We start from the raw sequence: 26977 nt of genomic DNA on the forward strand, positions 1-26977 counted from the left end.
GGCAAAGCTGACTAAACATTGAAAAATCAATCAGTGTAGCTCACATTAACAGAATAAAGGAGCAAATGAGTAAGTAATATTAATAGATAAAAATCACTTGACAAAATTCCAACACTATTCCATAACTCCCAGGAAACTAGGAATAGAAGATAACTTTCTCAATTTGATGAAAAGCATCTATTATACTTACAGCTAAATACATACTTAATGGTTAAATATTGAATACTGTCCCCCTAAAATCAGTTAAAAGGCAAGAACATACTCACTGCTTCTATTCAACACTGTACTGGAGACCACATCGATGCAATTAAGAAAAAGAAATAAAAGCTTTTAAAATTAGAAAAGACAAGTTAAAACTGTCTGTATTGGCATATAATATGATTGTCTACATAGAGACCCCAAAGGAATATTTTTTTAAACCCCATAAAAAACTACTACAATAAATAAGTTAATTCATCAGGGTCACAGGATACAGAATCAATCCATTGAAATCATTTGTATTTCTATATCCTAGTAACAAACCATTGGAAATTGAAATTTTAAAATATCACTTAAAAGTCATTTAAAAGCATAAAATACTTAGGAATAAATTTAATTAAAAGCATTCAAGATCTGTACACTGAAAATGACTAAATATTGCTGAGATAGAGGAAACGTAAATAAATGGAGAAATATATGATGTTCATGGATCAGAAGAGTCAGTATCATTAAGGTCTTCATTCTCCCCCAAATGATTATAGATTCAATGCAATGCCAAGCTAAATCTTAACAGATTTTTTTTTGGTAAGTTGACAGTCTTATTCTGAAACTTATATGGTAATGCAAAAGATCTAGAGCAGCCAAGCAACTTTGAAAAAGAACAAAGTTGGGACACCTATACTAGTGATGTTAAAACTTGCTATACAGTTGTTGTAATGAAGAGAGTGTGGTATTGGTATAAGGATATATATATGGACTAATGGAATAGAACAGAAAATCTGATATATAGTCATATGTGGCCAGTTGATTTTTAATAAATGTGCCAAGATAATTCAATGGGGGAAAGGATAGCCTTTTCAAAAAATGGTGCTGGAACATCTGGATATATGCATGGAAAAAAATGAACCATGTATTCTACCTCAAAATCTAGATAAAAATAAATTATAGGTGGATCACAGACATAAAGCTAAAACTATAACATTTTTAGAAAAAAATTGGAGAAAAATCTGTGTGACCTTGGTTGGGCAATGATTTCTTGGGCACAAAAACTAAATTTTATCAAAATTGAAAACCTATGCCCTTCAAAAGACACTGTTACGAAAATGAAAAAATAAGCTATTGACAGAGAAAACATGCATGATACATGTATCTGACAAAGGACTTGAACCTAGAATACATAAAAAACTCTTACAACTCAATAAGAAAACAAACATCATCCCAATGTTTTAAATGGACAAAAGACTTGCACTTCACAAAAGATGGATGAGTGGGCAACAGTATACAAAAAGATGCTCGATATTATCAGGCATCAGTGAACGGCAAATTCAAACCACCATGTGACAATTAAAAAGACTGACAATAATAAGTGTTTTCAAAGATGTAGAGCAACTGAAACTCTCACTTTGATGGTGAGAATGTAAAATGGTACATCCACTATAAAAAATATACGCCAGTTTCTTACAAAATTAAATATTACTTAACGTATGACCCAGCAATTCCACTCTTAGGTATTCACCCCAGTAAAATGAGAACCGCATATCCTCAGACTTAGTATACATGAACATTCATAGCAGCATTGTTCTGTATAATGGTAAATCCACATCTCCACCCAAATGGCTCCAGGTGGTGGCAAGAGATAAGAATTTAGAAGTGCCTCTCCCACCCCGCAGACTAGCTCCCTGCTTTGCCTCCTTTCCTTTAAAAACAGGCCATTCAGGCATTTGCCTGAAAACTTAAAATGACCCACACCCTATTCCCTTACATATACTGCCAGTCCCTCCCTCCATCCCTCCTTTCCTCCCTCATTCCCTCTCTCTCTGTCTCTCTCTCTCTCAATCTGACTCTTCATTGCTGCCTCAGGTGACATGAGGATGGAGGACTGATCTCCTGGCTCATTATGCCCTCCTTGCACAGGATTAAGTAAAAATCTTTGAACTTGTTTCCTATTGTTGTGGTGTATTGAATTTGTCCTTCTATCTAAAGAACCAGAATAAGTTTTCTGTGTGAAGGACTCTCTGGTCACAGGTCAGACAACTAGGCATTAGGCTGTCCATCAGATAAAAGAAGTATCCTGTGAAAGGCACACTGTAAACCCCCACACTCAGCTCCCCTTTATTTCCTGTTAGGGCAGGGTTGTTGGCTGCTCTGGTACTAGAACACCAGTTTAACTGGGGGTTCTCAGAAGAATACTACTCAGGAATAAAATGGAACAAACTACGGAAACACGCAAAAACATGGATGAGTCTCAAAAACCTGCTGAGTAAAAGAAGATAGACATGATCAAGTACATACCGTATGATTCTATTTATATGAGGTTCTAGAACAGACAAAGCTAACCTATAGTGATGGAAATCAGATCAAATAACAATGCCTGTGATGGTGGTGGCAGAGGGATTGATTGGCTTTAAAGGAGCATGAGGAACTTTCTAGGGTGATGAAAATGTTCTAAATATCATTGGGGTGGTGATGACACAGGTGTGTACATTAGTCAAAATTCACTGAACTGTACGCTTAACATGTATACATTTTGTTGTATGTAAATCATGTCTTAATAAAATTTATTTTTAAAATTTATTATTATTATTATTTTTAGAGACAAAGTCTCACTCTGCCACTCAGGCTGGATGGTGCGATCAGGGCTCACTCAAGCTCTTGTGCTCAAGTGATCCTCCAGCCTTAGCCTCCCAAGTAGACAGGTCTACAGCACACATCACCAGGCCCAGCTATTTTATTTTTCATTTTTTTGTAGAAACAAGGTCTTGCTATGTTACCCAGGCTGGTCTTGAACTCCTGGCCTCAAAAAATCTTTCCATCTCAGCCTCCAAAAGTGTTGATTACAGGAGTGAGCCACCACCTCCCAGCCTAAAGTTGATTTTTTTTAAGTGCACATGTGATATAACTGTATTCTCTTTGACTGAAATGATTGCACTTTCCCGCTAATTGTGATCGATCTGGTTTCTATCCTTCTCAGCTTCCAAATCTTATTATTCATTAACCTTCAGTTAATGAATTATTATTCATTATTATCATTATTAACCTTCGGTTAATGAACAATAAGTCACAGAGGTAGGATCTAGGGAGAAGAGAGAAGAAATTCCTCAATTTTAGGGAGAATGTGGGGGAGGGAGAATAGCTTACTCAAATGTGACCAAGTCCCAACACGTCAGATTCACAAAATTCCTTTAGAACCGTGTGTGGCAGGAATAGAGGGAACAGGTTGATACTCTCATGTGGACTTTTACATGTCCTCATTATTATTCCTCATGTCCCATAGACCCAGAGAAGAGCTGCCAGCCAGTGTTGGAGACTCTGCGCCAGGCCATGGATGGCACTGTGTATGCCCACAGCACCTTGGAACTGCAGACACTGCAGCCTACAGTCAACTTCCTTGCCACTGTCACAGTGCCAGGATACTGTGAGCGCCCACTGTGTCCACGCCTCTTTCGACTCTTCACAGTCCTGGCCCTGGAAAGCATGACCCAGGCCACCCTGCTGGACAGACATGTGCCTATCATTCAGGCTTGGCTTGAGCGTTTCCCTTCTGTGGAACGGGAGCGTGCCCTGGCACAAGGTCTGGTTAGGGCCTCAGTAGAGGCCTGGGAGGCTGTGTGCAATTGCTTCATGCCTTCACCCCTCCACCCACACTACCACTTCTCCCTACACTCTGTAGGCCACCTACTGAGCAGCCTGCAGCTGCTGCCCAACAGAACAGGCTCCCGAGGTTTTGTGGACTATCCCAACCACCAGGAGCACTTGCGCCGGGTGTCAGGCCTGCGAGGCACTTGTCTGACTGTTATGATGGCCACACGCAATGTGGTGCGTCTTTGGTTGCATGAGGCACAGAGAACATTTTGTGACCGGCTGGACAGCCCCAGGGAACGCTCCTACTGTGCCAAGCTGCTCCTAGTAGTAGCTCAGAGTGTCTTCTGCTGTGGGCCAGGGCCCCAGCACCTGGGCAAGGACCATCAGGAGAGTGAGGAGGAGGAGGAGGAGGAGGAGAGGGTGCCCGAAGTAGAATCTGAAGGGGAGTTGGCCCAGTGGGAGGACTTCAGCAACAGCAACAGTGAAACAGAGGAGGAAGAGGAACCTTATGGCCTTCAGGTCGCCAGAGTCTCAAACTCCAGAGATCCAAGTCTAACACCATCCATAGGACCAGTAAGCAGGGGGATGAAGGAAAGCATAAGTCACAAGATAAGGCAAGAGAAAGGCACAAGGGCATCCAACTATAGGCTCCAGGTAAGGAGATCATTCAAGACTTGGTGGCAGAAGAAACCCCAGATGGACCTGATCTCACCCTTGTTGTTACCAGTGCTACTACTACATCCCCAGGAAAAGCCCTCAGACCTGGTCTTCAGTCAGGAGCTGATACTAGGGCCTAACTCTGAGACCCCCAACTTGTACCTGGAACGACAGTGGGAGAAGCTAGAGGAGCAGCTGGCCACCTCAGCTGCTCAACTGAAGTTGAGCCCCCACCTGGCCCGGTGTCATTCCATGGCCCAGCACGTGGCCCGCCTGGTCCGGGTGCTGGCCAGGCCCCGGCAGCATGGCCTGCTGCTCTCGGGGGCTCTGGGTACTGGGCGCCACACTGCCATCACTCTGGCTTCTAGCATTTGTCAGGCCCATTTCTTTCATCTACCATCTGGGTCAGAGGAGGCCATTCTCCAATGTCTACAAGATGCCAGCTGGCATGCTGGCATGTTAAGCCAGCCAGTGGCTCTGTTGGTACCCAGTGGTGTGGATCTCACTACACTTCATCGCCTCCTGGCCCTGGCAACCTCAGGCAGTTTCCCTGGCCAATACACAGAAGCAGATTTGGACCACATTGGAGAACACCTCCCCAGGGAGAACCTTGGTGTCAAACAGAACATCAAGAAGGAAATGGTGTTGCAGAGGTGAGACCAAGAACCCCATATGCGAATCTGCTCTGCTCTTACGCTGTCTTGGCCAAAAGTCCAAAAGGAATTCTGTGGGCTGCCATGAGGGCTGAGAAGACTGGGGCTAAGTGGTCTGGCTGGGACTGGGGCCAGGAGGGGCAAGCGAAGGTAAAGGGGAGGACATTAGCTGAGCCCTGGCCCACAGGTTCCACCAGCAAGTGTGCAGCCACCTTCACCTGTTCTTCCTGATTGGAGATAAACAGGCCCACAAGCAGCTGCCCTCCACCCTTTTCCTGAGGCTCCTTCAACTGGCCACTGCCAGCATTGACCGCTATGAACCCTGGGACCAAGCTGCCCTGGTCAAGGTGGCCCAGCATCACCTGGAGGGTGCTCATAGTGTACCCCTTGATGACGGTAAGCCCTTTTTACTTGTCCTTACCACTCATCTCTACCAGGCTCTAATGAGGGTTATTACCTAGGTCAGTCTCTCTCTCCCTCTCTAGAGCCTACAGAGCCCCCTTCACGTTTCCTACCCTTCTTCCTGAGCTAGGAGAGGATCCCTTTCCTTTCCTGTTTTCCTACAAGCTCACAGAGTGAGGCTAAAGCCATGCCCATTGCAGGCTCCTGGAAGTACCCAGACCTCCAGGCCTCAATTCCCAGTGTGGCCAAAGCCATGGCTCTTATCCACCTTTCGGCCTCCCACTACCATGAGCACCTGTGCCCTGCATTGCCACTCGTCACCCCCAAGACCTTCCTAGACTTCCTGGACACTTTCCTGATGCTGCAGCAACAGACAATCCTGAAGATTAAGAACAAGGCCCAGCGGTGAGTGTCCCGTTCCCTGCAGTGTACCTCCTTCTGCTCCTTTGGGTTTCCTCACCAGCACATTGTATCTCCAGGGTCCAGAATGCCTTGGAGAATCTGAGAATGCTGATTAAGGAGCACGGTACCCATGCCAATCTGATCTTCGACTTGGAACAGCAGCTGAAAGACTCCGGCAGGGTAAGGAGATGATTTTGAGGCTTCCATGGTGGTGTCAAAGCAGGAGCCCAAAAGGGGACTTGAAAGGAAGCAACCAGAATGAACCTTAATTCTTGTCCCCCTAAGCTTCCCCTTTCCCTAGGAAATCTCTCTGATCTCCGCTGCCTCCTCCTTTGCAGCTTAGGTTCAAAAGTTTCCCATGATACAGCTAAGACCAGATTGATTCTTCATAACAGGTGAAACCCAAGCATCTGCTTCTGGTTGCCCCTAGTACCATGATCATGTGAAGTTCAGTATGCTGCCAAGATCTTTATAGATTCCCATGGGGGTTGGGGCAGGCATTACATCTCAGTCACCACTCACTCACCTCTTAGAGTTATCCTCTTTTTCCATAACACTTTGTCCCCATACCCTTTCTTCCACAAAAGCAACAAACAAAACTGTTGCATACAGTGAGGACATGTAGATGGGTGATGGCAGCAGGGAGAAATTTGTATTATAGCATAGAACCAGAAGTAAATTTATAATGGTATACTAGACAAGAGTGTCCTGAATTGTCTTACTCACCCTCCTCTACCAGGCATTTTCCAGTGACCAACTTTTCGTTTCCTCTCTCATCTCTCTAACACCTGCTCTACAATGTTTTTGAGCCGTCCCATTTTTCCTTTAGCACTCCCTTCTAGTTGAAACCTCAAAACCTTTTGCTGTCATACAGAACAATCTTATTCTTTGAATAAACAAACTTCTTATATCTGGCTAAAATTGGTGATGATAGGGCTTATCACACCTTCTAAAGCCAAATACTCCTAGTTAAAGGTGTTTTCCCAAACTAAAGAGCAGTTTTGTTTTTAATAAGAAGAATTCTAAAATAGCACCTTTTTTTCCTACTACACAAGATGTTGATAAATATTCTGGTATAACTTCAGAGCAGTGAACTAGTGCCCATCTCACACTCAGATAATCTTTCTACTAGGGTTTCAGGCCTTAAGCTCTTAATACCTAGCCAGCTCTTCTGATAAGTGCCTTTAGGACTATCATCCAGTGCCACACAACTCCAGAGACATGGCATATGTCATGTCTACTAATATGGTTTTCACTGTGTTTTACATAAATGGTATGCCCTGGAGTTTTAAAGGTACTGGTGCCCTCCTACTATTCACCACCTAGGATGAACAGCTTAGATTAGACCTCAAGACTCAGTTAAGTTGCAAAGAAAGAAAAGAAAGTCAGAGAGCAACAGAAATCCCCTTTCCCAGTTTTTTGCCCTACATTTTCCCAAGATGATTAATACCAGGATTGTTGATCTGGTTTAGGGGTCCTAGTATTCCTTGATCTGTGAGTCAGTTACACCAGAGCAGAACACAGTAAGCCAAAGGTCTGGATAAGAGATGTTCGTAGTCTCAGGGTCATTCAGAGTCAGATCCCTTGGTCGTTCATTCAATAGCCGTAATAGTGTGTACTTCTTCCAGTGTTCCCCACCCCAAGAAAAGGCATTACCACCCACTGAGCCAAATCCCAGGACTCATTCTGGGCCCCTCCATCTCTTTACTCTCATATTTAACTGGTTGATTTTTTCATTATTGCACTCAACAAAAATGTATTGAACTCAACAAAAATTTATTTTTTGTTCAGGAATTTCTTAATATTTATGTCTATGTCAATATATGCCTACATTTGCATCTACATGGATGGATAATAGATAGATGATAGAATCCTTGCCCACACCTTTCTGAGGTAGCTATTCTTTTCTCACTTTACAGATGAGAAAACAAAGATCCAGAAAGGTTAGGGAGACTTCCCTAACCTTATAAGGTTGTGATGAGGATTAAACAAGATCTTACATGTCAAGTATTTAAATGTGCTGGCACATAGAGCTCAATAAATGTTAGTTACTATTAATATTAGGTTAGGCCAGGCACAGTGGCTCATGCCTGTAATCCCAGCACTTTGGAAGGCCACTGCCAATGGATCACTTGAGCCCAGGAGTTCAAGACCAGCCTGGGCAACACAGCAAAACACTGTCTCTACAAAAAATTATTCAGACATGGTAGCACCTATCTGTAGTTCCAGCTACTCAGGAGTCTGAGGTGGGAGGATCACCTGAGCCTGGGAGGTTGAAGCTGCAGTGAGAAATGATTGCACCACTGCACTCCAGCTTGGGTGACATAGTGAGACCTTGTCTCCAAAAAAGAAAAAAAAGAAAAAAATAGGTTAGATTGCTTCCTAATAAGAGGAGATAGGGCACTATCCTTACCTTCATGGTGCTTATAGTTTAGCAGAAGATAAGAAGATATAGACTCATCCAGGCAATGACAAAACCGTGTTATAACAGAGTAAGTTCAGAGCACTCCAAATATCAAGAAAAACTTTCTAGAGAAAGCAGAGTGCCCCGCTATGCAGCACAGAGCATGTATATAACATGGTAGCAGCTCAAAAACATTCACTAACTGTATAAACAAATGAATGAAGTACATGACAGTTGATGCCTGAAAGTTAGGTCAGATTTGATCATTGTTTGAAAGGGGCCAAGTGACAGAATGTCCCAGGTTGATATAACAGCATGTGAAAGGCCTAGAGGCAAAAGAGTGTGTGCCACACTGGAGGAACTGAAAGTCAGGAATGGCTGGAAAGTAGCATGCTAGGAGAGAGAAAAGAGATGAGATTGAAATGATGAGTAGGGGCCTGGTCATGGGGGTATTGTCAATCAAATGTAGAAGTGACAAGTGTTAATGACAATGATTCAGTTTTTAGAAAACCAGCCAGGCTGCAGTGGGGGAATAAAAGGAGGGGAGTAAGAGTGGAAACTGAGAGACCAGTTAGGAGGCCAGTGCAGAAGGTCGGGAGTGAGAGGGCCTCAGCATGAGTGACTGACGTTGGGAAGGGCAGTGGACACGAGAGGCATTTAGGAGGTAGAATTGAAAGGTCTCAAAGATGGGCTGGATTTGGGGGGATTCAGGAGATGGAGCCAAGGGTAACAACTCAGTTTGTTCCTTGGGAAACTTGAGCATATCTTGCCACCATTCTCTGAGAAAAAGAATACACAGGAGAGGAGTCAGATTGCAGGAGAGCTGAGGAGGCATAACCAATACATTCATTTGGGGACATGTGGAGTCTGAGGGGCCTGTGAGACCCCCAAGGGAAGATTTCCACTAAGCAAATGAATACATGGTATGGGGCAGGGAGGGAACCTAGCTAGAGAGAGAGATTTGGCAGTTGGAATGTAAGTAGGAATCAAAGCCATGAGATTAGGGAGGGCAGTTAGAAGTGTAGAGTGAGAAGAGAAAGGAGGCTCTGAAAAAATTGATGAGGAATAGTTAAGGGCTGACAGAGGAAGAGAATGAGAAAGAGCAGCCAGAGAAGTTAGAGAAAGCCCAAGGAGAACACAGTATCATGAAGGCCAAGAGAGGAGGATGCCTCAAGAGGGAGGGAACTGTCTCCTGTGACAACTGCTGCTAATGGGTCAACTAAAATATAGAGTAGTGTAACATAACTGTTACACACATAGTCTTCGGGTGAAGCGGCTGCAGAAAAAGCAACCACACACTTGGGGCTGCGTTACTAGATATATAACTTACAGACTAATAAGTGACAGACCCAGAGCTCAGCCTCTCTCTGTGGCCTACTTGGAGTTCAATGTGGTCAGTCTTTCAAGTGAGGAGTGTGCTACAGTTCCAGGATCATAGGGTCTTCTGGGGCTTCCCGCATGGCCCAAGATCTGGAGCTGCAGGGCCTGGATCTCTCTTCGCAGAGTCTCAGCATGTTTCAGCAGCAGCTAGAGCAAAGCAAGCTCCTATACAAGCAGCAGCTGGAAGAGTGTCGGCATCAAGAGAACCTCATTGAGAACCTGACCAAGCAACGGGATGCCCTGCAGGCTCAGCAAGAGGCTTTCCTGGAGCAGGTGGGCTCTTCCTGCCGCCTGCTCTGCACTGCTCCTCTCTTGAAAGAGGGCAACCCCTCTAAGGATACCAAGAGGAGAGGATGGAGTGACTCATCATGGAGTCTCCTGGGGGGAGGGGACAAAGGTAATAGGATGGCTTGGGGAGTGGCCTCTCATGGGGACTCCAAGAAGGAGATGATTCCCCTAAAAACACCTTGAAGGAAGAACAGAACATCTCAGGAGGTCACTTCAGAGGGTATCTCTCCTCATTTAGATGAGCAAGGCATTTCTGGAGCCTCTGAGCCAGCTGCAGGTGGCTGACTTTGAGGAGATACGGAGCTATCGAGCACCACCAGAATCTGTGGTCCGGGTGACTGATGCAATGTGTGACTTGTTCCACCATGAAACAGGCTGGGCCAGTGCCAAACAGCTGTTATGCACTGAGGATTTTTATCAGGTAGGAAGGGTGGAGCACAATGAAGGAGGATAGGGGAGGCATAAAAGGGACACTTGGCAAGGCTAAACTGTTGGGTCAAAGTCCAGAGCATCCGTGTCTTCCACATCCCTTTAACATACATCCTTCCAGGAGCTGGTGTTCTTCCCCAAGGAGAAGATAACAGACTCAGAGCTGATAAAGTTACATCTAATTCTGAAGGCTCCAGGTATGAACGATGCAGCCCTGCGGGCAGTGAGCCGACCTGCAGCCAGCCTGGCAGCCTGGCTCTGGGCTGTTCTGCACTATGGGCTGGCACATTGCCGGGGACTGCCCACGGGCCTGCTGCTGCAGCAAGTGGAGGCAACACTCACTCGGGAGCAGGCCCGCCTGGGCTACTACCAGTTTCAGGCCCAGGAGACCCTGGAGCATAATTTGGCCCTGGCTAAGATGGTGGAGGATGCCCAAGCTTCCCACAACTGCGTGGCAAAGACCCTCAGTCAAGCACAGTGTGGGCAGTATCACAAATGGCCCATGAAGGCTGCACTGCTCACGCCTATGCGTGCCTGGACTACAGAGCTCCAGGTAACCATCCCCCTCCCAGATGTCTCCCCCAAAGTTCTTTTATGCTGTTCGCCTGCTCCTCCCTGTGCCCTCACTGCCTCCCTCTGTCCCTCTCTGCACTCCTTGCCGTACTTTCCTCCACACCCCACCTTGCCCTCCCTCTGCCATATCTCTGCCTGCACCCTCCTCACTGGCCTACACAGCCTCTGGTCTTCCCTTCCACTCCAGAAGCTGAAGGGACGCTGCATGACTGTGTTCGGAGATACCCTCCTATGTTCAGCTGCCATCATCTACCTGGGTCCCTTCCCACCACTGCGGCGCCAAGAGCTACTGGACAAGTGGTTAGCTCTGTGTAGGGGCTTTCAGGAGGCTCTGGGCCCAGATGATGTGGCACAGGCACTGAAGCAGAAGCAAAAATCTGTCAGCATACCACCAAAGAACCCCCTGCTGGCTACACACTCTCCCTTCAGTATTCTGTCCTTGCTGAGCTCTGAATCGGAACAGTACCAGTGGGACGGAAACCTGAAGCCACAGGCAAAGTCGGCCCACCTGGCAGGCTTGCTTCTGCGAAGCCCTACACACTACAGTAGTTGCCGTTGGCCGCTGCTGCTTGACCCCAGCAACCAGGCCCTCATCTGGTTGGACCCGCTGCCTCTGGAAGAGAATAGATCTTTTGCACCAGCCCCCACTGAGGGTAGAGGTAAGCAGGCATAATAAATGCAATGCTTCCGGAGTATCTGAACTGCCCGACGCTCAGCCTCATGTGGTCTTTCCCTTCATAATGAGGACACTGTATTTTTGTGATCAGGATGTCCCAGATTTCACCAGCCTATACTATAGGAATAAATTTGGTCACATTTATTTTTTCTCTTTATTACAATGATTCTGAATCTACATGACTGATTGGTCCATGATCTTCCACTTCCCTGGTCTACTCAGCACTACCCAAATTTATCCAATGTTCAGAAATCCTGGGGAATATTTCTGTTGGCTCTGTTTGGATCGGGGACCCATCTGGGTGGAGTATTGGAAGGAACATTTTCTAGGAAAAGGAATAGAGTGTTTATTTCCCAGAAGAAGAGGCTGGGGATTGAGTTTGTGAGAAAAATGTGACCTTATTTGGAAAGAGGTCCTTTCAGATGTAATTAAGTTAAGGACTTTGAATGAGATCACCCTGATTCTTATCGGGATGGGCCCTAAATCCTGCAAGTGCCCTTACAAGAGGCAGAAGAAAAGGCATAGAAAATATAGAAGAGAGGCTATGTGAAGACAGAGGATGAATAGGATCCCTCCCTGGAATTTTAGAGTAATAATTGTGATAGCCAGCATTTATTGAGTGCTCACTACGTGCACATCTAAGTGTTTTCTATGTATCATTTCATTTAATCTTCACAGTAACCCTATGAGGTCGCCACTAATATCAACCCCATTTTGCAGATAAGAAAATTGAGTCATAGAGAGCTTAAGCAACTTTCCTAAGATGTCTTCCTGCAGACCTTCCCTCATGAAATGGAGCCCTTCAGTGAATTCCTCCCCTAAGGAGTCTGATTCCTCCCCTAAGAAGAGCTCCTCTGAATCTTTCTGCCCCAGGGAAAGGCCTCATGAGAAATCAAAAGACAGAGAGTAAAACGGACATGAAAGAGGAAGATGATGAGAGTGAAGAGAGTAATGAGGCTAAGGACCAGACAAAAGAGCAGAAGGCAGAGGAAAGAAAAAATGAGCAGGAGAAAGAGCAAGAGGAAAATGAAGAGAAAGAGGAGGAGAAGACAGAGAGCCAGGGGTCAAAGCCAGCCTATGAGACTCAGCTTCCATCTCTTCCCTACCTTAGTGTTCTTTCAGGTGCTGACCCAGAGCTGGGTTCTCAGCTCCAGGAGGCAGCTGCTTGTGGTGAGAACTGGTCCCCACCCACCCTGGCCCGTTTTTGACTTGCCCCATTCTGTGACCCCACAGGCCTCCCACACCTCAGTCTAACTTCAGTTCCCATCCTTCATCCCAGGCACTAACTATATTGAAGCGTCTTGTGGGAACCCTCCTATCAGCCACAGGGAAGCTGGTCAGAGCCAGACCTCGTGCCTGGGGAATGGGGATCATGGGTGCTGGCATTGTGGGTAGGGTGCCTTTGCCTCCCTCTCACAGGCCTACCTGTGTTACTGACCAACGTGGAGCTGGGTCTAGGGTGCGAAGAACTGCAATGGCTGCTGCAGCGGGAGCAGCTGAGTCCACCCCAGGTGCAGCCTGGCTTCTGTCTGTATCTCAGCACCACCCTCTCCCTCTGTGCCATGGAAAAAGGTGAGGCCTAGAGGGCAAATTGCCAGCACAGTTGTGTGGACACACTAGGCCCTCAGCACCAGCCCTAAGAGGGCTTCACTCAACCTGGCCCAGAGCAGGCACAGGTCTATAGCAGGGAGCCATACTCCCTGTCTACCCTACCCCCTGGCTCTGCCAAGGGGAAGAGGTTAAGCATCTCCCATGTTACCCCAAGTGCTAGGTTGTGAACTGCTAAAGGGGCTGAATGTGTTGGATCTGGGCCTGAACATGGAAATACTGGAAGAACAGATGCTGCATGAAATCTTGTGCAGAGAGTATCCTGAACTCGAGACCCGCTGGCAGGACCTAAAGATCAGAGCCCTAGATACCTGCAAGGCTGTGGAGGCTGCTGAGGTGCTTGGGGGCTCAGTCTGTGGGTTGAGATGAGCATTGGATGGGCCTGGGTAAGGGGGTGGAGATGAATGTAGATGTTTGGGGACTGTGGGAAAGGGCCAGATCCATCCAACAAATGAGTGTATGCAGGACCGGCTGCTGACGATGCTGCTGTTCCAGAATCCGAAGCGTCAGAAGCCAGCCAAGTTTCTGCGGAACATGGTGAGGGCCCAGGGAAAGCTATGCCAGCTGCGTGCTCATTGTGAAGAGTTAGAAGGGCAGAAACTACAGGAGATGGTGTCGTGGGCACCCTATCGACCTGTGGTTTGGCATGGAATGGCCATGGTAAAGGCCCTAAGCCAACTGCAGAACCTGCTGCCGCTTTTCTGTATGAGCCCAGAGAACTGGCTGGCAGTCACCAAGCAGGCTCTGGACAGCATGAAGCCACGTGAGATTAATCACGGGGAGGACCTGGCCAGCCATCTACTGCAATTGAGAGCACACCTGACCCGCCAGCTGCTGGGCAGCACCGTGACTGCACTGGGCCTTACCCAAGTACCCTTGGTGGGTGCATTGGGCGCTTTGGCTCTGCTGCAAGCAACAGGGAAAGCATCAGAGCTGGAAAGACTGGCATTCTGGCCTGGACTAGCAGCCTCTCCCAGCACAGTCCACAGCAAGCCAGTCTCAGATGTGGCTCGACCGGCCTGGCTTGGGCCAAAAGCCTGGCATGAATGTGAGATGTTAGAGCTGCTGCCCCCATTTGTTGGCCTGTGTGCCTCCCTGGCAGGCCACTCCAGTGCTTGGCAGGCTTACCTGTCACTGTCATCCACAGTGCTGGGTCCTGCACCTGGGCCAGGGCCTGAGCCACTCAGCCTCCTCCAGAAGCTGATCCTGTGGCGCGTTCTGCGACCTGAGTGCCTGGCAGGTGCCCTGGCAGACTTCACCACTAGCCTCCTGGGTCGGCCCCTGGATGAAAACATGTATGCTCCCACCATGCCCTTTAAACATAGTCAGGCTACTCAGCCCATGCTGATCTTGTTGCCACCGCCTGGCCACCCCTCAGCCACTCTGCATCCTCTGACTGTCATCCAGAAACTGGCTGCCAAGTATCAGCAGGTTTGAACCTAGTTTCTTGGCCACAGAGTGACCAGGCTCCTGTGGGCTGGGGCGTGGGGGACCCCCTCCAAGCATTTTCATGGATCTTTCTGTACTACTTAGGGACTTTGGGGATCATGGTAGCATTAGTTTGGGTCCCTCGGGTCACCCTAGGATCACTTTGAGTCATGCTGCCCTCTCTTTTTTGGTCCCCAGGGGCAGAAGCAACTGCAGGTGATAGCCCTGGGCTCTGAAGCCTGGGACCCAGTCTCAGTTGTGGTCAGCACTCTATCCCAGGCTATGTATGAGGGGCACTGGCTGGTGCTGGACAACTGTCATCTGATGCCCCATTGGCCGAAACAGCTGCTACAGCTCTTGCTGGAACTGTTAGGCAGAGCCAAGGGTGAGTTTATTGCCTAGATTGGCTTCCAGGATCCTATCCTACACTTGGGCCTTAGCTTGAAATCTCAGGCCTCATGGCCAGTGACCTAGCACCAAACTTGTCCACTTGGCCTTGTGTCTGACTCCTGACACCCCTAGCCTCAAGTCTGATCCCTAGACTTCTGCCTGACCCTTTATCCAAGGACTGATCTCAGACCCTTGTCTGACTCTAGTGGTTGCAGACCTGGAATCAGAACAGCTTTTAGACCAACCTGAAAGCAGGAATGTAAGCACTGTTCACAGAGATTTTCGTCTTTGGCTTATTGTGCCTGCAGAGTCTAGTGCTTCTTTGCCAGGTGAGGAGCTTAACCCCCTACAGGCTCTCAAATTGGAAGTGGGAGGGCAACTGTGCTGTGCTGACTCAGCACTCTCCTTCCTCCCCAGCTGTGCTGACTCAGCACTCCATGCCTGTTTTCTGGAACCAGTCCCTGGAGCTGCGCCATGTTTTGACTGACAGTGTGCAGCTAGCCCAGCAAGTACTCTACATGCAACCCCCCACCCAGGCACTACCTCTGCTCCTCCTCCATGGCCTCCTGCTACACCGGCAGCTCTATAGAACAAGGCTGCAGGCACACAGGGGGCGCTGGTGAGGGACCCCCACCCATTCCTGCTCAGTCAATCACTCAACAAACATTGAGTATCTTCCATATGCTGGGATGAGTAAAACTAATTCATCTTTGGAAGCTCCAAAGAGCAAGGGCAAGGGGAAGTCAAGGAAGGCTTCTCCAAAGATTTTGAGATTTTACTTTGAATTGAGTCTTAAAAGCAGAGGCGAATCAGGTAGAGATGGGCCTTTCTGAGCAGAGGGACCTAAACTCAGCAGAAGGGAGGAGACTTGAGTGTGGTTGACGTGGACATGCTGGGTGTTGAGGAGGGAGAAGTAAGGTTCATTATAAAGGGCCTTTAAGACTAGGGCAAGGTAGGCCAGGTACAGTGGCTCATGCCTGTAATCCCAGCACTTTGGGAGGCGAGGCGGGTGGATCATGAGGTCAGGAGATCGTGACCATCCTGGCTAACACAGTGAAACCCCATCTGTACTAAAAATACAAAAACTTAGCCAGGCATGGTGGCAGGTGCCTGTAGTCCCAGCTACTCAGGAGGCTGAGGCAGGAGAATGGCGTGAACCTGGGAGGTGGAGCTTGCAGTGAGCCGAGATTGCACCACTGCACTCCAGCCTGGGCGACAGTGCGAGACTCTGTCTCAAAAAAAAAAGACTAGGGCAAGGTGTCTGATTTTATCCTGAAGACAGTGGGAAGCCACTGAAGGGTTTTAAGTAGAAGAAGAAACAATATCCTTTTTGTGTGTTGGAAAGATCACTCTGGATGCAACGTCGAGAATGGATCAGAGGAGGCAGGACTGGGGGCAAGCAGAGCAGCTTTAGGAGACTCTGGAAGTCTCCAGGGAAGAGATTGTGGTATGGGTGGTAGGGTAGTAGCCATGGAAGGAATAGAGAATAAATATGGGGTGAAGAGGAAGGAGGTGTCAAGGATGACTCTCAGATTTTTGCTTTAGATAATTGGGTGGCTGGCGGTACCTCTCACTGAAATAGGAGGTGGAACAGGTTTTATGGGGGGAAATGATGATTTCAGTTGAAAGCAAGTTGTATTTGAGGTGCCAAGTGGCAATGAACCTGAAGCTCAGGAGAGAGGTTTGAACTGAAGACAAGACTTGACAGTCCTCAGCATATAGATGATATGTGAAACCCTGCTTTCCGCTCCCCTTCTCTAGGAGTCAAGTGACTCTAACCCAGGTTCTTCAGACCCAAGATCAGCTGTGGGCAAGTCTTAGCAATCCCCGTGCTGCCATGCAAGAGCTGGCTGGTGAGACCCTTCCTCTCCCCCTTGGAGTCATCAGCCCCCAGGAGAGCCTGGAAGAGGGTGGGGGTGGGATATAATTCACAGCTTTGGTTTTGGCGGTGGTGGAAACTGAAGGTACTGGAACTGAGAGACTCTAACCTCATCTTCAGCTTCAGTTTTCTACGGGGGTCCTCTGGGGGACACTGAGGACAGGGAGGCCCTGATTAGCCTCACACAAGCCTGCCTGAGCCCCAGTAGTGGGAGCTGGGTCCAGCCACACACACCTCAGTCTTTGCTGGCCACGCTCATGCCCCTCCCAGGTAAGCCTCACTCAGGTATCTGTTTTGGGGTAGGGAATAGTGCAATGCAATGCCACCCCCCACAGAAATGTGGACAGCAGTCTCAATAAAGGTATATGAGGGGGTAATATTCATACTGTTATGCGGGTGATGGCAGTAAAGGATCAGAGGAAGGCCTACTCTCTCCAGTCTAGGGTGGGGAGAGTCCATCTTGTCCCTCACCCCTCACCTCTATCCCCAAGAGCTAAGGGAGCTGGATGCAATGGCAGAGTGCAAGGCCCAGATGCACCTACTGCCCTCACCACCTGAACCCCGGCTCTGCGGACTGAGTGAGGGTCCCCAAGCCTGGCTGTTGCGACGCCAGAGTCGCGCTCTCTTGAGTGCGCTGCAGCGGAGTTCACCCGTGTGGGTTCCTGAGTCTCGAAGAGGCGCCCAGCTTGCGGAAAGGCGACTGCGGCAACGCCTAGTGCAAGTCAACCGGAGGCTGGAGTCACTGCAGGATCTGCTGACCCACGTGATTCGCCAAGACGAGTCTGGCGCCCGGTGGTCAGTGCTGGGGCCAAATGCACGGCGGTCTCTGGAGGGCGTCTTAGAGACCGAGGCTCTAGAACTGAGCCAGTTGGTGGGCACGCTACAACGCGACCTTGATTGCCTGTTGCAGCGGCTGAAGGGCGCACCCCCGTGCCCCTCCCGCCGCTGTGCTGCGGTGGCCCACGCTCTCTGGACTGGCCGCCTACCCTTGCCTTGGCGACCTCATGCGCCGGCCTGTCCGCAGCCGCCCTGGCACTGGCTGCGACAGTTGCCGCGCCGTGGGCAACTGTTGGTTCGTTACTTGGGCGTGGGCGCGGACGCGAGCAGTGATGTACCAGAGCGCGTCTTCCACCTGTCAGCCTTTCGCCACCCGCGCCGCCTGCTGCTGGCATTGCGTGGGGAAGCTGCCCTGGACCAGAATGTGCCCAGCTCGAATCTCCCTGGTAGCCGAGGCTCGGTCTCCAGTCAGCTCCAGTATAAACGTCTGGAGATGAACAGCAACCCTCTGCACTTCAGGGTATCTTCGCGCCGCCCCGCGTTCGCGGTTCCAGTCCCCTCGAAGTCTCTAATTACACCTCGCAGTTACCCCTTCTTGGTGATCTTGCCCCTCGGTAACCCTGCTAGCTTCTCCGATCTCGCTCCATCACGACCTCCTACCCGCTAACCCCCACTTCCCACCTGCCACCTCCCAGCTTCCTAGCCTTGCCTGACCAGCTTCTGACGCCCCCAGGTGGAGAATGGTCCAAACCCCACGGTTCCAGAGAGAGGGCTGCTGCTGATCGGGCTACAGGTCCTACATGCGGAGTGGGACCCAATAGCTGGAGCCTTGCAGGACAGTCCTTCCAGCCAACCCAGCCCTCTGCCTCCCGTCAGCATCAGCACACAGGCCCCAGGCACCAGTGACCTGCCAGCCCCAGCCGACCTGACTGTGTACTCCTGTCCTGTGTACATGGGAGGGCCCCTTGGCACCGCTAAGCTGCAGAGCAGGAACATCGTGATGCATCTGCCCTTACCCACCAAGCTCACCCCCAACACCTGTGTCCAAAGGAGGGTCCACGTGTGCAGCCCACCCCTGTCTTGAGCCCGTCTACCAAAATAAAGTTGTAGTGATTCCATGAAAGATTTCTGAGATATCGGGGTAGAGTAGGGTGTGTGCACACCAAGAAGGCAGAATGTGACACACTAGGAGAAAGGTACAGTGTGCATAACTGAGAAAAGAGGAGGTATATTCACACCGAAGGTAGAAGAGGGCATGTGCCTGGCAGCTGGGAAGGGGAAAGTGTGGGTACACTTGGGGTGGGGTGGGACTTGGTGTTAATCATGTATCCAAGAAGCTAGGCAGACCCAGCAGTGGCTGACACACAGAATCCTAAATCCTTGCCCCGCTCTCTACTGTGGTCTCAGCACTTGTGCTAAATCCACAAGGGATATGTTTGAAAGGAGAACATTAGCACTCAAAATTCTTTCTTAAGGCATTTAGTGGTGTTCTTGGCAATGCCTCAATCCTGCCCTACCACTCATTCCTCTCCTACGATGGATTCTCTCAGTGAGTCATGCATATGAAAAAAGCCAAGTAAGATACAAGGTCCTATGTTCATTCAACAATTATTCATTGAGCATTCCTTGGAACCAGGTATTCTTCTATGTGCTAATAAGGTTATTCTAGTGTAGGGCAACAGGCAATAAAAGGCCGACATATAAATAATTTTGATGATTTTGAAGTCCTATAAAGAAAACAAAATAGACTGATGCGTCAAGAGGGTATGTGATGAGAGGGGAGCAGTTAGTATAATCTGAGTGGTCAGGGAAGCTTTCTGCATATTTGAAAGTAGCTGTTTAAAGATCTAGAAGGAATATTCATTCAGGTAGAGCCCTCAGTAGGTACAAAAGTCTTGAGGCAGGAACAACCTTGAAGTGTTCAAGAAACAGCGTATGCAGCCAGAGCATGGCGAGTGAGGGGCAGAGCGACCCAAAATGATGAGAACGTATAGAAAAGGGTGGCTCACGTTGCCATGGTAATGATCTTGTATTTTTCAAAAGTATAATGAGGATGTATTGTCAAATAGTAGGTGGGAGAGTATATGATCTAATTTGCATTTTTTCAAAGGTCACTCTGCCTGTTCTATGGTGGATGGATGCTAGAAAAGCCAGGGTGACAAGGCAGAAGATCTATTTGGACCCAATTGAAGTAATTCAAGTAAGGGATAATGGAGTTTGGGCAAGGGTCTAAACAATAGAGATGAAGAATTGACAGATTTAAGAAATATTCTGGAGGTAAAACCAGCAGGACTGATGGAATGGATGTGGAGAATAAAGGAAGAGGAAGAATCTAGGGTGATTTGGATTTTAAGCTTGAGAAACTAGGTGTATCATGTGTCATTAACTGAGATGGGAAATTTGAGGGAGCAAGCAGCTGGAGCTAAGGAATCAAGAGTTCTGCTGCTTTGATATTTTCTGTTATTATTAGTTGCATGACGGCATGCTAGGCCAGGGCGAGCCTGTCCGACAAAAGTTGAGTTAGAGTATGGCAGAACTAAAGGCATATATGAGCTTCACTCCTTGCCCCCAAGCATCAAAACTTACGTAGTATTAATAAACTTAGCTCCCTTGCTCTATGGCTAGGTACCAGCTACGTGGTGGGAGGAAATGCAAACAGAAGTGTATACAGGCATACTTGAAGCTATTGTGGGTTTGGTTCCAGACCACCACAATAAGGCGAATATTGCAAGTCACATGAACTTTTTGGTTTCCCACTGCATATGGGTTACATTTACACTATATTGTAGTCTATTAAGCATGAAATAGCATTATGTTAAGTTAAAAAAAAAAAACAAGGTATACCAGCCTGGCCAACATGGTGAAACCCTGTCTCTACTAAAAATACAAAAATTAGCAAGGTGTGGTGACAGGCACCTGTAATCCAAGCTACTCAGGAGACTGAGGCAGCAGAAGAATCTCTTGAACCCAGGAGGTGGAGGTTGCAGCGAGCCGAGATTGTGCCACTGTACTCCAGCCTGGGTGACAGAGCAAGACCCTGTCTAAAAAAAAAAAAAAAAAAAAAAAAAAATTGCATACCTTAGTTTAAAAATACTTTATTGCTAAAAATGCTAATAATCATCTGAGCCTTCAGCAAATAGTAATCTTTTTTGCCTTAATATTGATAGCTGCTGATCAGGGTGGTGACTGCTGAAGGTTGTGGCAATTTCTTAAAATAAAACAACAGTGAATATGAGTCCATATCAATGGACTCATATTTTCATGAAGAATTTGTCTGTGGCATGTGATGGTGTTTTACAGCATTTTACCTACAGAACTTATTTCAAAATTGGAGTTAATCCTCTCAAACCCTGCTGTTCCTTTATTAACTAAGTTTATGTAATATTCTAAATCATTTGTTGTCATTTCAACAATGTTCACATCATCAGAAGTATAGATTCCATCTCAAGAAACCACTTTCTTTGCTGATCCATAAGAGCAACTGCTCACCCATTAAAGTTTTATCATGAGATTACAGTAACTCAGTCATATCTTCAGGCTCCACTTCTTATTCTAATTCTCTTGCTGCTTCCACCACATCTACAGTCACTTCCTCCAATGAAGTCTTGAACTCCTCAAAATCATCCATGAGAGTTGAATCAACTTCTTCCAAACTCCTGTTAATATTGATATTTTGACCTCCTATCATGAATCAGAAATGTTCTTTTTTTTTTTTTTTTTTTTTTTTTTTTTATTGATCATTCTTGGGTGTTTCTCACAGAGGGGGATTTGGTAGGGTTACAGGACAATAGTGGAGGGAAGGTCAGCAGATAAGCGAGTGAACAAAGTTCTCTGGTTTTCCTAGGCAGAGGACCCTGCGGCCTTCCGCAGTGTTTGTGTCCCTGGGTACTTGAGATTAGGGAGTGGTGATGGCTCTTAACGAGCATGCTGCCTTCAAGCATCTGTTTAACAAAGCACATCTTGCACCGCCCTTAATCCATCCAACCCTGAGTGGATACAGCACATGTTTCAGAGAGCACAGGGTTGGGGGTAGGGTCACAGATCAACAGGATCCCAAGGCAGAAGAATTTTTTCTTAGTACAGAACAAAATGAAAAGTCTCCCATGTCTACCTCTTTCTACACAGACACGGCAACCATCCGATTTCTCAATCTTTTCCCCACCTTTCCCCCCTTTCCATTCCACAAAACCGCCATTGTCATCATGACCCGTTCTCAATGAGCTGTTGGGTACACCTCCAAGACGGGGTGGTGGCCGGGCAGAGGGGCTCCTCACTTCCCAGTAGGGGTGGCCGGGCAGAGGTGCCCCTCACCTCCCGGACGGGGCGGCTGGCCGGGCAGGGGGCTGACCCCCCCCCCACCTCCCTCCTGGACGGGGCGGCTGGCCGGGCAGAGGGGCTCCTCACTTCCCAGTAGGGGCGGCCGGGCAAAGGCGCCCCTCACCTCCCGGATGGGGCGGCTGGCCAGGCGGGGGGCCGAACCCCCACCTCCCTCCCGGACAGGGCGGCAGGCTGGGCGGTGGGCTGACCCCCCCACCTCCCTCCCGGACGGGGCGGCTGGCCGGGCGGGGGGCTGACCCCCCACCTCCCTCCTGGACAGGGCGGCAGGCTGGGCGGTGGGCTGACCCCCCTACCTCCCTCCCGGACGGGGCGGCTGGCTGGGCTGAGGGGCTCCTCACTTCCCAGTAGGGGCGGCCGGGCAGAGGCGCCCCTCACCTCTCGGACCGGGTGGCCGGCCAGGCGGGGGGCCGAACCCCCACCTCCCTCCCGGACAGGGCGGCAGGCTGGGCGGTGGGCTAACCCCCCCACCTCCCTCCCGGACGGGGCGGCTGGCCGGGAGGGGGGCTGACCCCCCCACCTCCCTTCCGGATGGGGCGGCTGGCCGGGCGGGGGGCTGGCCCCCCCACCTCCCTCCCGGACGAGGCGGCTGGCCGGGCGGGGGGCTGATCCCCCCACCTCCCTCCCGGACGAGGTGGCTGCCGGGCAGAGATGCTCCTCACTTCCCAGACGGGGTGGCTGCTGGGCGGAGGGGCTCCTCACTTCTCGGGCGGGGCGGTTGCCAGGCAGAGGGTCTCCTCACTTCTCAGACGGGGCGGCCGGGCAGAGACGCTCCTCACATCCCGGACGGGGCGGCAGGGCAGAGGTGCTCCCCACATCTCAGACGATGGGCGGCCGGGCAGAGACGCTCCTCACTTCCCAGATGTGATGGCGGCCAGGAAGAGGCGCTCCTTGTTTCCTAGATGGGATGGCGGCCGGGCAGAGATGCTCCTCACTTTCCAGACTGGGCAGCCAGGCAGAGGGGCTCCTCACATCCCGGACGATGGGCGGCCAGGCGGAGACGCTCCTCACTTCCCAGACGGGGCGGCAGCCGGGCAGAGGCTGCAATCTCGGCACTTTGGGAGGCCAAGGCAGGCGGCTGGGAGGTGGTTGTAGCGGGCCGAGATCACGCCACTGCACTCCAGCCTGGGCACCATTGAGCACTGAGTTAACCAGACTCTGTCTGCAATCCCGGCACCTCGGGAGGCCGAGGCTGGCAGATCACTCACGGTTAGGAGCTGGAGACCAGCCCGGCCAACACAGCGAAACCCCGTCTCCATCAAAAAAATACGAAAACCAGTCAGGTGGGGCGGCAGGCTGAGGCAGGAGAATCAGGCAGGGAGGTTGCAGTGAGCTGAGATGGCAGCAGTACCGTCCAGCTTCGGCTCGGCATCAGAGGGAGACCGTGGAAAGAGGGGAGAGGGAGAGGGGGAGGGGGAGGGGGAGCACTAATCTACTACTCCAGAAATGTTCTTAATGGCATCTAGAATGGTGAATCCTTTCCAGAAGGTTTTCAATTTACTTTGCCCAGATCCATTGGAGGAATCACTATCTATAGTGGTTCCTATAGCAGCAATAGTCTCACAAAATGTATTTCTTTTTTTAAATTTTCATTTCTTTACAAAATGAATTTCTTAATAACACTATAAGACTATAGCAGCAATAGCCTTACAAATGTATTTCTTAATAAGATCTGAAAGTCAAAATTACTCTCCGATCCATGAGCTGCACAATAGATGTTGCGATAGCCGGCATGAAAATAACATTAATCTCCTTGTACATGTCCATCAGAGCTCTTCGGTGTATTGTCAATGAGCAGCAAAATCTTTAAAAGAATCTTTTTGTTCTGAGCAGTAGGTCTTAACAGTAGGCTTAAGATAGTCAGTAAACCATGCTGTAAACCGATGTACCATCATACAGGCTTTGTTGTTCCATTAAGAGAGCACAGACATAGCAGATTTAGCATAATTCTTAAGGGCCCTAGGATTTTCGGAATGTTAAATGAGCATTGGCTTCAACTTAAAGTCACCAGCTACACTGGCCCCTAACAGAAGGTCAGCCTGTCCTTTGAAGCTTTGATGCCAGGCATTGTCTTCTCTTCTCTAGCTACAATAAGTCCTAGATGCCATCTCCTTCCAACAGAAGGGTGTTTCATCTACATGGAAAATCTGTTGTTTGGTGTAGCCACCTTCATCAATTCACTGCAGCTTCCACATTAGCACTTGCTGTTTCACCTTGCAGTTTTATGTTATGGAAATGGCTTTCCTTAAACTTCATGAACCAACCTCTGCAAACTTCAGACTTTTATTCTGCAGCTTCCTTGCCTCTCTCAGCCTTCATAGAATTGAAGAGAATTAGGGCCTTGTCCTGGATTAGGCTTTGGCTTAAGGGAATGTTGTGGCTGGTTTGATCTGCTATCCAGATCACTAAAACTTCCTCCATATCAGCAGTAAGGCTGTGTTTTGCTTTATCAGTCACATGTTCACAGGAATTGCACTTTTAATTTCCTTCAAGAACTTTTTCCTTGCATTCACAACTTGGCTAACTGGCACAAGAAACCTAGTTTGCAGCTTACGGTGGCTTTTGACCTGCCTCCCTCACCGAGCTTAGTCATTTTTAGCTTTTGATTTAAAGTGAGAGACATGCAACTCTTCCTTTCACTTGAACACCTAGAAGCCACTGTTGGATTATTAATTGGACTAATTTCTATATTGTTTGTCTCAGGGAGCAGGGAGGCCCAACAAGAGGGAGAGAGATGGGGGAACAGGCGGTCAGTGAAGCAGTCAAAACACACACGACATTTATCGATTAAGTTTGCCATCTCATGTGAGTGCAGCCTGTGGTGCCCCCAAATAAGATTACAATACCAACATCAAAGATCACTGATCACACGGATATAATAATAATGCAAAGGTTTGAAATACTGTAAGAATTATCAAAATGTGACACAGAGACAAAAAGTAAGCACATGCTATTGGGAAAATAGTGCTGATAGACTAGCTCAAAACGGGGTTGCCACAAATCTTCAATTTTTATAAAACACACTATGATGTGCAACAAAGCACAGCAAAAAATAAAATGAGGTGTGCCTGTACTGAGCATCACTCTTCACAACCTCTTCAAAATGGTAACTCACCAGTGAGTGTGGTGCAACTGATGTTCTTTAACAAAAGGCTGAGCAGAGAGGCAAAAACTCCCACTTTCCTCAGAGCCCTTTTCTACAGTCAACTAGGGTGCATGGCTGTGCCTTCAGGAAAGGAGATAAGTAGAGTATTAAAAGAAGTCCGTTTGGAAAAATGAACCATCTGTCTATGTTTACCATTACCACTATTTGTCCTCCAGTGGGAGCAGGGAACAATAGTAAGATATCTGTAAAACCATCTGAAATTGGTTAGAGTATTTTCTACAAATCCATGCCATTTTCTAGACTGAAGTCATTCTTGAATTATGCCCAGCCAAGTTGTTAAACTTTGTCTAGTAGAGATTATTAAATGAGTTCCATATGACAGCATAGCCCAAATACAATGACTGCTATGTAAAAATGTTCCAGATTTGATAATTGCACTATTAAGTTCTACTAGAGCAATTAAAATCCCATTAGGAAGTTAAAATCCCAAACAATGAAAGGAAGGAAGAAGTAAGAGGCTTGACAAAGGGGAGAAATCTGTCTCTTCCCATTCTGATGAACGGGGGTAAATGGAGTAGAGACAAGAAAGGGAAGAATATGACGTAATCAACCTGACCTGGGGCTGCGAAGCCTCAGAGAAGGAAGCAGCAGCGCCAAGGGCAAAGAGGCTTTTGCCTTTTCCCTACTGGGACTGTGGAAGGAAGCTGTTCTGTAGCACGGATGGACTAACTGTGGTCCCAACAGCATTAAGAGAGCAGAGCAGCATGGTCAGGAAGAGGTGTCTCTTAATCCCTATATGGCGTAGATACTGACTAGAGAGGCTTCAGGCCCACAGGAGTATGCGGCAGAGAATCACTGGGGTTTCCAGCACCAAAGAGAGTTGTTGAGAGAGGGCCAAACTGGGGGGAGTGGGGAGGAACAGGGGGCACAAGACCACAAATTCATCAGCTTTAGAGGCAAATGTTGGCAGAATGCCCAGGTATGAAACTGAGCCAACTACCCAGAGGATTCCAACTTGTGCACAACCAAAGCCAGTGTTAGGCTTGAGGATCCCTTCAGTCTAATATCAAAAGGTTACATAAGCCCTCCTCTCTATACCCAGATGCCACTTTAGAGAGGAGCAGCATCAGAATGGGAGGAATTTAAAATTCTGAGCATTTATGTCAAAGAGAATAAATGAAACCTAATGAAATGAAACCAAATTTATTTCCAGCCTCTTCCACTACCCAGTGAAGAGGAAGGAGTAAGATTTCTGAGGAAAATCAGATCAGTAATTGAGAAAAAAGCTACATTTTATTTATGTATCCAACTTTGTAAGAAAAATTGTGATCCTGCTCTGTATACTACATAGACTAAGAACCCAAAAATGAAAAAAATCTGACTAGCACTCTGCAGCTCACCTAAAAACTCATTTAGTTTTGCAGCTTTACAGTCTAATTTGAAATTTATATTCAGAAACAGGATAAATGGGGGAAATGTCTGAAATATTAAAAAATGACAGTTTCATCCACTAATGCTTATGAAGCCCTAGTATCTGTAAAATAGGTACTATTATTATTCCATTTTATAGATGAGGAAACTGAGACACACATTCAGTAAATTGCCCAAGGTCACACGGCCAGAAAATGGTAGAACCTGTTTTGGAACCCAGGCATTTGTCTCCAGAATCCATGATCTCTACAGCATTCTGTTGCCTCTGTCATACCAAGATTTAGTGAGATAGCAGAAAACAAGAATCCTCAAGCATTGTTGGCAGATGCGGAAACTGGTGTAGTTACTCTGGGGAGCAATCTGACAGCACTTAGTAAAA

At 48.2% G+C, this 26977-nt stretch overlaps 2 protein-coding genes across 3 annotated transcripts in view; one reads left to right on the top strand and one right to left on the bottom strand.

Annotated features, from left to right (window-relative positions):
- DNHD1 (dynein heavy chain domain 1) overlaps positions 1 to 18975 on the top strand; it is a 76030-nt gene extending 57055 nt beyond the window's left edge. Inside the window, exons 24-42 of the mRNA XM_031007633.3 lie at positions 3473 to 5090; positions 5278 to 5486; positions 5693 to 5897; positions 5972 to 6074; positions 9802 to 9951; positions 10205 to 10387; positions 10517 to 10948; positions 11156 to 11627; positions 12518 to 12814; positions 13064 to 13216; positions 13410 to 13588; positions 13718 to 14683; positions 14879 to 15065; positions 15277 to 15399; positions 15488 to 15689; positions 16832 to 16923; positions 17070 to 17219; positions 17441 to 18246; positions 18460 to 18975. Coding sequence (XP_030863493.3) covers positions 3473 to 5090; positions 5278 to 5486; positions 5693 to 5897; positions 5972 to 6074; positions 9802 to 9951; positions 10205 to 10387; positions 10517 to 10948; positions 11156 to 11627; positions 12518 to 12814; positions 13064 to 13216; positions 13410 to 13588; positions 13718 to 14683; positions 14879 to 15065; positions 15277 to 15399; positions 15488 to 15689; positions 16832 to 16923; positions 17070 to 17219; positions 17441 to 18246; positions 18460 to 18810 — 6878 coding nt within the window. The 3' untranslated portion in view covers positions 18811 to 18975. The remainder of the gene's footprint in view (positions 1 to 3472; positions 5091 to 5277; positions 5487 to 5692; positions 5898 to 5971; positions 6075 to 9801; positions 9952 to 10204; positions 10388 to 10516; positions 10949 to 11155; positions 11628 to 12517; positions 12815 to 13063; positions 13217 to 13409; positions 13589 to 13717; positions 14684 to 14878; positions 15066 to 15276; positions 15400 to 15487; positions 15690 to 16831; positions 16924 to 17069; positions 17220 to 17440; positions 18247 to 18459) is intronic.
- Positions 1 to 26977, bottom strand: part of RRP8 (ribosomal RNA processing 8) — a 91053-nt gene that overhangs the window by 38363 nt on the left and 25713 nt on the right. The gene's annotated exons all lie outside the window — the stretch shown is intronic.

The sequence above is a fragment of the Gorilla gorilla genome, chromosome 9 (genome assembly GCF_029281585.2).
Source record: "Gorilla gorilla gorilla isolate KB3781 chromosome 9, NHGRI_mGorGor1-v2.1_pri, whole genome shotgun sequence".
Lineage (NCBI taxonomy): Eukaryota > Metazoa > Chordata > Mammalia > Primates > Hominidae > Gorilla > Gorilla gorilla.